General features: G+C 30.4%; 1 protein-coding gene across 1 annotated transcript; it reads right to left on the bottom strand.

The window, feature by feature from the left end:
- Positions 1-8,343: 8,343 nt before the first annotated feature.
- Positions 8,344-9,711, bottom strand: LOC126891161 (putative mediator of RNA polymerase II transcription subunit 24). The gene has a single exon (XM_050660343.1). The coding sequence runs from the start codon at positions 9,709-9,711 to the stop codon at positions 8,344-8,346; it is 1,368 nt and encodes a 455-aa protein (XP_050516300.1).
- Positions 9,712-10,181: the final 470 nt, after the last annotated feature.

Genomic DNA, 10,181 nt, shown 5'->3' with positions numbered 1-10,181 from the left:
GTTACTGAATATATCACCAAGTACAGGGCAATCTATTTAAAACTTATAAAATCAGCTAAAAAATTTTACTATCAAAATCGTCTCAGAAGCCCTAAAAGTGTTGCAAAAGAAACTTGGTCCATAATAAACGATCTTCGAAATAAAACTCACACAACTCAAACATTTTCCCTTCCAGACCCAGAAAATCTAAATGAATACTTTGTTAATGTGAGTAAAAATATAACATCAACTATTGTGTCACAACAAGATCCCATTTCCTATCTCCCTAATTCAAGAAAGGTTTCGAATTCATTCTTTATAAGACCGGTTGATAAATCTGAACTGATCCAAACAATCAATAGTATCAAAAGCAACTCTTCCTGTAGTACCGATGGACTATTCATAAAAATTTTCTCAAATCTCCCAGACAATGTGTTTGGAGTCCTCATCTCTCTAATTAATAATTCTTTTGAGAAAGGTAAATTTCCAGAGTGCCTAAAGACGGCCATCATTATTCCTCTTTATAAGGATGGTGAAAAATCTAATGCCTGCAATTATATACCTATTGCATTACTACCGGTACTCTCCAAAATTATTGAGAGATTCATAAAAGCCCGACTTATTTCCTTTCTCGTTGATAACAAGATTTTATCACAAAATCAGTTCGGCTTTTTAAATAATAAATGTACCATCGATGCCATGTTTTCTGTACTACATGAGGTTTATCAAGCATTAAACAATAATCTGCACACTGCCACTGTTTTTTTGTGATTATGTCAAAGCTTTTGATTGTGTAAATCACGACATTTTGATAAAAAAACTAGATTTCTATGGAATTCAAGGTATTTCTTTGAACTGGTTTCAATCTTACTTGGATAATAGGAAAGAGCAAATGATACAGACTCTAGTCTCAAAAATGTTGTATGTGGTTCACAAGGTTCATTATTGGGTCCTCTACTTTTCCTTATCTTTACTAATGACATCACTAGTTTAAAAAACGATGGAAAAGTTTTTCTTTTTGCTGACGATACCAGTATCACTTGGAGCAACTCAAATATCGCAACTCTTCATGCTACTATAACTTCTGATCTACTCACAATAAAATCCTGGTCCGATTCTAATTTACCCTCTTTTAACGTAGATTAGTAGCATTATCCTATAAAGGAACTCTTCAACCCTTACCTCTTTATAACAGCCAGATCAGTATCGTTGATTCTGTAAAGTTTCTTGGTATTTTTTTTAGATAGCAACCTTAAATGGTCCCTTCATATCGACGTGTTAAGCAAGAAACTATCCTCAGCTTGCTTTGCAATAAGATCTGTTTCGAAGGAAATGAATTTAGCCTCTTCCAAAATAACATACTTTTCATTGTTCGAGTCTTATCTTCGATATGGTCTGCCTTTTTGGGGTTCTGGTACAGCTGCCCAATCCGATGTTGTTTTGAAATTACAAAAAAGAGCAATAAGATATCTGTTTGGCCTCAGAAGAACAACACATTGCAGAAGCTACTTCAAAGGTCACATGATTCTAACACTACCTTCTTTATATATTTTAGAAACTGTTTGCTTAATTCGTAAACATCTACATGTCTTTCCAGCAAGACCTAGACATGACTATTCCACCAGAAATTCTACCTTTGACATCTATTTACCGATCCCGTCCAGTGAGTTAGTAAAGAAATCTATATTATATTCTGCAAAAAAACTATACAACCATCTCCCTCTGCAACTTAAAATGACAAAAGCCTATTTATCTGAAAGACCAATATTATTCAATAGCAGAGTTTCTTAACCAATAACTAAGAAATTACAGTATTCTTATGTATAAGTAGAATCTTAATCTATATTTTTTGAGTGTCATATGCAGCAGCATAACTTATTAAATTTCTTAAGGTAGATTACTCAATTTGCAATTTTTTTTTAATTTTGCAATATATTGTTAGGGTACTGATTTTTATTTCACTTTATTATGTTTAATTTATATTGACGATTTGTATAATTTTAGTAAATTGTATTTATTATTGTTTTTATTTATGATTATTGTAAGCTTTGTCTATAAAATTGTTAAATTGTTCATGACATCAAGGCATATTTCTATTCTATAACCTTGTTTTAGGCACTCATTTAATATTCGCTTCCCACGATTCATATTGATAGTAAACTGTTTTTAAGAAAACTATTTTCTTAAAAATCCACGTACAATACGGATCTCAAATATGTATATCTATTAAAGTAAAAATAGATAACAGAGTTGCCACATTTCGGAAGCAATAATATGCGTGCTTTGTCAAATGTATACTTGGAGTAGTATATTATCTTAGCGCCAACACGGAAAATCGATGAACTAACCATAAACTGGTTGCTAACATTATTGCGTCCTGATACAAAATTTAAATCATAAAATATATCTGTCATCTGATTATATGTTGCCAAATTGAAATTAAAAAGGAGAAGTTTGAATATTTTGTCAACTTACAGAGTCGCAATGATACTTGAAAAACGACAGGAACAACGAAAATTATGGCTTGACATTATTGCGTCCGATATACGGACGCAATAATTCGAAGGTATCAATAATGTATGTAATTGGGATGTTATCAGACGCAACAATGATAGAATGATGTATATATATATATATATATATATATAAGTGAAGTTTCTAAGTCCAAGAACAACGTTTTTAAAAAGAACTTTATTGACAAGGGACTACTTACTACAGTTAAATGCAAAATAAGAGTGACTCTATACAATGCAAAAAGTTTATTTATAAGCTCGGTGACGCCGAGGTGTGGTCGAGGTGAAGCTTGCTTACGGTGTCCTTTTATTATTGGTGATTTAGCAGTTCTGGTTTCTTAACTCCTCCGGGGCTAGATGAGAACTATGGGGTGGCATAGTTCGAAGAAATGGAAAATTTTCTGGTACCTTCTTTTCTTGTTCTGTGGATTCTTTTGGTGATTCTGGATTCGTATTTTTCCTGTATATTTGCCAAATGGTGTAGACAAGGAAAATGATTGCTATGACATATGCAATTATGGTATAAAAACTGACATGTTGAAAATGAATGGGAACTGTGTCTAGATTGTCTATTTTGTTTTCTTGATCTGCTAAAGCACTTTGAACATTATTTAATTCGTCTAATTTTATCGAGTCTATTTTTATTGTTTTAAAGTTTAGATCACTGACCGGGGTTTTTAGTAACACTTCTAAATTTGGCAGTTCCATTTTAACAAAGTTTGGAGTTTTTAGTTCAAATGATTTTAAAACGTAATTGTCTATATAAATTTCGCACGCACTATTGAGTTCGATTAAGTAACTACCGTTTAATGGAATATTGTCCGAATTTTTGTCGCATTTTTGAATACTAATCACTTTGTTTAGAGTTATTACGATCCACTTATTGTTTTCAAGTTTTTGAATTTTTATATTGTTAATTTCTGTTGGCACTGATTGACATTGATTTACAAATTTTGAGTACTGTATTAGTTGAACTTCGCAAGGGGCTGTTGGTGTTACTTCAATGGACTGGACATCGTGGCATAAATATTCTTCTTCCAACAATTTTTGACATTGAACGTTGGCAAGTGCATATTGGTATCGATTGGAAAGTAAAAACTTGGATTTTGGAATAATTGTTCTAAAATGAGTTTGGTATCGGGTCGGAAAGGAATAAAGATGATAATAATCATAGTCATTGATCTCAACAATGGGTAATTCAAGTACAAAAATTATTTTATTTGCTTTACTATAACTTCTTATTTTTATTATTTTTTCGAACAACAAAATATTTTGCAAAGATAATTCAAAAGGGAATTTGTTATTTTTAAGAAATTTACTAACGTTTAAAATTTCGAGAAATAGTTCATCTGGGTCGGCTATCGAATTATGAAATGTATTTAGTTTTGAAAAGCTGATAGCAACTTCGATTTTTTCTAGAAGATCATAAATAATTTGGAAACTAGTGTAAAATTGCGATACAAGTCTTTCTAGTGCAAAATAATGAAATGTCTCAACTTTTTCTATCTTTATATCTTTAATTAAATTTTGAACTTCTGTTATTCGTGAACTTAAAATTAACTGGTTATGGGCTAAGATTTTTGTATTATTTTCAAAATTCTTTATTGAAGATCTTAATAAGGTGATTTGGTTTTTAACTATAGTTTTAATATTATTTTGATTATTTGTTATAGTTGATATAGCGTCGTCGTAGCGTTTTGCATCGTTTTGGTCTAGGTTTCCGGTTATAAATTTGATTGCGGAACCTACACCATCAAATAGAGATCTTTTAGATCTGGTATTCCAAAAGGGATTTAATTGTCTTAATTCAAGATAAATTTTGTTTTCTAAAATTTGAATTAAATGATAGGAGTCTTGAAATTCTTTATTAAAGCTTAGAATTTGAGAAGTATTTGAAAGGGTATTTATCATGGAATTATATTGATTTTGTAGAGTAAGGAAATTTGTAGTAATGTTTGTAATGTCATAGATATGTATAAAAGTCCAAACATCTGTCTGAATTCGGGCTGTGCCTAAATGAAGGGGTAAAAGTCCGGGATTGTCGTTTAAGTTATGGAATTTGGATGTGTCTCGTCTTGCGTCGACGTTTGTTGTCCAGAGGGTGAACCTGCAACGGGAGGTTTCTTTAGTTCTTTAATATGTATAATTTCTGTCTGGTTAATGTCTTTTTTATATTTAAGTCTTTGTCGTACAAGTTCTACTCGGTTTCTGTCAAGAATTTTGGTTATTTTGTAGGGACCTAAGTATGGTTGATGTTTTTTGTTACGTTTTTGGGTATTAACTTTATAAACTACTTGTCCAATTTTAAATTCTGAATTTATTTCTCCTTGATCGTTTCGTTTATCAATTACTTTAGTTTTATTTTGTGTTAGATTTTCATGTACATTTTGGTAAACGTGTTTTAATTTGTCTTTATGATTATTTATATATTCTGAATAGAAATTTTGGGAAAGAAATAGTTCGTTGGGGTTTCTAGAATCTGTATGTCCGAAAGTTAGTTCAAATGGGGTAAATTTTGTGGAACTATGAATAGAATTATTGTAAGCTATAAGAGCATAGTCCATTAGGTCATCTTCGTTAGGATACGTTTGTTTTAGAAGTCTTAAATGTTCGATTAGTGTAGAGTGTATTCGTTCAGCTATTGAATTTGATTCATGGTGGCCAGGAGTAGTAAAATGAACTTTGATTTTGTGAATTGCTAATAAATCTTTTATTACTTCATTATTAAATTCTCTACCTTTGTCTGCTACTATTAATTGGGGAATGCCGAAAGAAGTGAAGTATTTTATTAAGGATTTCGTAATGTGAATTGCGTTTTTACCTGGAATAGAATAAGCTTGAGCAAATTTAGTAAATGCGTCTGTGAGGGTCAAATATTTGTTACCGTCATATGTAAAAATATCTATATGAATAATTTGAAAAGGTTTGCTGGCGGTTTCCGTAAGCATTAGTGGGACATAGGGGGTGTGTCTACCATATTTATTTTTTTGGCAAATAGAACATTCGTTAATGTAATTAGTAATAGTTGTCTTCATATTTTTCCAGTAATAATTTTGACGTAATTTTTCAAATGTTTCGTTAATTCCTCTATGGTTAGTTTTTCCTTCGTGGTAATTTTTTAATAAAATGATTTGTTCCTCTTCGTTTGCTACTGTATTAATTAATCTAGTGCATTTAATTAGTTTCGGACCATTTTCAGAAAAATGTTTTAGGTAATATTTATTAAAATCATTATACAGGTTGTCTTTACTGAAGTACAAATAAAATGTAGTGTTAAGGTCTGTGTATGCCATAAGAAATTCAAAAATATCTTTTTCATTATCAGTTTCAGGGATTTTAACTTTAATTATTTTATGGTTTTGATAAGTTTCATGAGTTATATCGGTTTTTGGGTAAACGTTAGGGTATACTAAGATTTGGTGAACTTTGTTATTTATTATTTCGTCTAAAATGGGTATTCCTTGATTCGTTGTTTCGTTTGCGGTTGTATGTTGTGTAGATTCGTCTGAGCTTTCGTCTTGTGTATTTATTTTGTCTGGAGGTATTCTTATATCAGAAATAATGTTAATTTTTCTTGAGTCGTTATTGTTACTTGTTGAAGGTTGTTAGTCTAATGGATTCTCTGCAAAATTTTGGAGGTACTTTAAAATATCTTCGTCTACGTCTCCAGGATTATTTATTATTGATTCATCTTCTAATGCGTTAATTGTAATGCGAGATAGACAGTCTGCGTTTGTATTGTGTTTTCCTTTTTTATAAATAATTTTATAATCGAATTCTTCTAGTTTTAGACGCCAACGTATTAATTTTGAGTTTGGCTCCTTTAGACTAAAAAGCCAAGATAATGGTTTGTGATCCGTGTAAATGAAAAATTTTCTTCCGTAAAGGTATGGTCTAAAATGTTTACAGGCCCATACAATTGCTAATAGCTCCTTTTCTATAGTTGAATAATTTGTCTCTGATTTATTTAGTGTTCTTGAGGAGTATGCGATGGGTCGATCATTTGGTACATTTCCTTGTGATAATACGGCTCCAATTGCATAATTGCTAGCATCTGTCGTTAATATAAATGGTTCGCTAAAATTTGGGTATTGTAAAATAGGGTCATTTGTTAATATTTGTTTACAAGTTTCAAAACAGTCAATAAAATCTTTATCGTGGTTTACTTTCGAACCTTTTTTCAAACATTTGGTCATTGGTTTAGTAATTTTTGCAAAATCTTTTATAAATCGTCTATAGTAACCTAGTAATCCTAAAAAGCTTTTTATTTCAGTTTGGGTTTTTGGAATGGGAAATCTTTTTATAGCTGCGATTTTATCAGGGTTTGGTTTTACGCCTTGAGGGGTAATTACATGTCCTAAATACATAACTGTTTTTTGTAAAAATTCTGACTTGTCTAATTGTACCTTTAAATTACTTTTTCTAAGTCTTTCGAAAACTATTTTTAATTTTTCAAGGTGCTCTTGTAAAGATGTGCTATAAATTAAAATATCGTCTAAATATACTATACATGTTTCGTCTGTTAGTCCTCTTAAAACATTGTCTATTACTCTCTGAAAAGTTGAGGGTGCATTTTTCAAACCAAAAGGCATTCTTTTAAATTGAAAGTGACCTTGTGGGGTACTAAAGGCTGTTTTTTCAACATCTTGTGGGTCTACTTCTATTTGGTGGAAGCCACTTGCAAGATCTAGTGTCGAAAAATAATTTGCTCTTCCTAATTTATCTAAAATTTCTGTTATGTTTGGTAATGGGTATTTATCATCTACGGTTCTCTCGTTTAACTTTCTATAATCTATTACTAGACGCCATTTTCTTTTTCCTGTAGCATCTTGTTTTTTCGGGACCACCCAAATGGGACTCGAAAACGCTGAATTGCTGTCTTCTATTATACCTTCTGCTAACATCTTATTTATTTGGGATTTAACTTCTTCTCGGTGAACTTCCGGGAAACGATATGATTTTGTATATATTGCAGAATCATCAGTAACTTTAATTTTATGTTTAATACTATTAGTAAAACTTAAGGGTCTGCCTTCACAATAAAATATGTCTCTATATTGGAAACAAAGATTTCTTAGTAATTCTTTTTCTTCTTTGTTGCAATGGTTTATCCTTATATTTTTTAAATTCCTTTTTAACATAATATCATCATTAATAGACGTTTCTTCGTCAGTTTCCATCTTTCTTATAAAATTAGTATTTACTATATCTAATGGTTCTATATCTAAGGGTTCAATATTACTTAACGTTGTCTTATATTCGCTCATATTCGTAATAGTGGTTATAGCAAAATTATTTTTTACGTTAACTACTGCTTTAGGCATTTCGATTCCTTTACCGAAATTTTTGTATTCTAGTATACCTAATCCTTCATTTAATTTTACCGGTATTTTGACTATTTGCTTAGTTCTAGGGGGAATAATTATTGTATGATTAAAAGTTGCTTTGGGATATAATATATTCTTTTTACTGGGTTCAAAAATTATGGGTATAGTTACATAAGGCGTTTTCATTTGTCTCGTGTTGACATTAATTGAAGCTTTTAATTTTTGTAATAAATCTATACCAATTAATCCATCAAAATTTTCGCTAAATTTAAAAACATAAAACTTATTATATTGGTTTACTTTAAAAATGTTAAAAGCTGGAATATTAATTATTTCATTGTGCATGGAAATTCCGTGAGCCGTCTGTATATTAAAATTTTCATAAGAAATAAAATTTTTATAATATTTATGCGCTAACTGTGGAGAGATTAAACTTTTGGAAGACCCTGTATCTAATAAAAATCTGGCATTGAGTTCTGGTATAATAATATGTGGTAAATCTGCTATCGTTGTATTTAAGTATATTATGTCGGATTGTAATTTTCTTGGGTCATGCAAAAATTTACGTTTTCAACATTTTGAGTTGGACTGTGATATGATCTTTCATTTGTGTTGTCTTGAGTTTGATAAGGACTGGATTGGGTTTCATAATTGTTCTCGTAAGGCGGTAATGAATAGGGTAATGAACTTTGAGTCGGATATTCGTAATCAGTGGGAATATTATTATTTTCAAAGGGATTTTCGAATTGTATTTTGTCGTTATTAATTTGTTGATTAAATAATTGCGTGGAAGTAAAATGTGGTTTAGACCTTAAAGAAGTATTTCGTGAATTTGTATCCATCGGTTCTGGCTGGTATTGATTTTGATTTTGGGGTTGATTATTAACATTTCTTTGTTGATAATTAGAATTATTATTATGGAAGTATCTTGGTCGAAAATTAGAATTATTATTATCGAAATTTCTTGGATTGAAGTTAGAATTATAATTATTGAAATTTCGGAAATGATTTTGGTTTGGTTGAAAAGTATTGTTAGGATTAAAATTATTATTCTGGTATTGCGGTCTGATATTTTGATATTGGTAAGGTGGAAATCTCATATTAGGGCGATTTTGTTGAAAATTATTTCTAGGAATAAAAGTTTGATTAATATTATTGTTTCTCATAGGAGTATGTCTCGATGAGGGTCTAAAAGAATTTTGTGAGTTTAAATTATTTCCGCGTTGTAACGAATATAGAAAATTCTCTTCTTCGATAACGAAGCACATAGCTTTCTCTAAACTGTCTGGGTTTCTCAATCTAATATTTGTTTGTAACGATAAGGGTAAGCCTCTAATGTAAGTTTTTAAACATAAGTCATCGTAACTTTGTATTCTAATTAATTTTTCTGGTGCTTTAATATTAAGGGTATTTAATTTTTGTGCTACTAAACTACGTGTTTCTTGGCAACGCATGCCAAAATTATAAGGGGTTTCATTTTTGAAAGGCCTCAACGTTATAAGGTCTTGGATAAGGCAATCGAGATCTCTCTGATCTCCAAAACTAAGATTAAGGGCATCTTTTACAAGTTGCCATGTATTTAATTCTGTCCTAGAGCCTATTAACATTTGAGCTCTTCCATTTAATTTACCTAATATAGCTCGTAGTAAAAATGTATTCAAAGTGCCATCTGTTTGGCTAGCAAAATTAGTTATTAAATTTTCGCAATTTTCAATAAATATGGTTAAAGTATGTGGATTACCATCGTATGCTGGGATAGAATCTAAGTATAGTTTTAACAATTGGTAGTTTGTTTGAGCCATTTCGTTATCTTTATTACTATTTGGTTCTAAAATTGAATTTAATTCTGCTACAAGGCTACTTAAATCTAATTTACTATCAGTTTCACTCATTAAATATTTTTTTTTTCAAATAATATATCAGGTTATAATAAAATATTAAATATGTTTCAACTTCAATATAATCAAATATTTTCAAAAATATAATAATATAATATAATAATAATATTCTTTTTCTTATTTAAAATAAAAATCTTTGTAAAATCATAAAATCTTAAAAAAAATCATTTACTGTCGTTAGCTCTCTGACTATAAGTATTCTCAAATATGTATAGGGAAATAAAAAATGGGAATAATAAAATGGAAAAAATAGGAAACACTTACATTAAAATGTAGAATTTCAACATTTCTGCCTATAGGATTCGACGATTTTGTTCTTCTCCCAGGTCTCGTTGAACTACTGCTTAAAATCTACTGCCTCTAGGGTTCGACGATTCTTGTTCTCTCCCCAGGTCTTGGTGATACCTTGTCTAAAGCTGATCTTGGACACTTTCACAAAAAGTTCGGTTTTCCGGTAAATCGTT

The sequence above is a fragment of the Diabrotica virgifera genome, chromosome 9, assembly GCF_917563875.1.
Source record: "Diabrotica virgifera virgifera chromosome 9, PGI_DIABVI_V3a".
NCBI classification, from domain to species: domain Eukaryota; kingdom Metazoa; phylum Arthropoda; class Insecta; order Coleoptera; family Chrysomelidae; genus Diabrotica; species Diabrotica virgifera.
Note: the sequence above shows the minus strand (reverse complement) of the source record. Positions and strands in the feature narration are given on the sequence as shown.

Bases quoted from the DNA above. Each gene is read 5' to 3' on its own strand.
- LOC126891161 (XM_050660343.1), bottom strand. From the start codon at position 9,711: ATGAGTGAAACTGATAGTAAATTAGATTTAAGTAGCCTTGTAGCAGAA.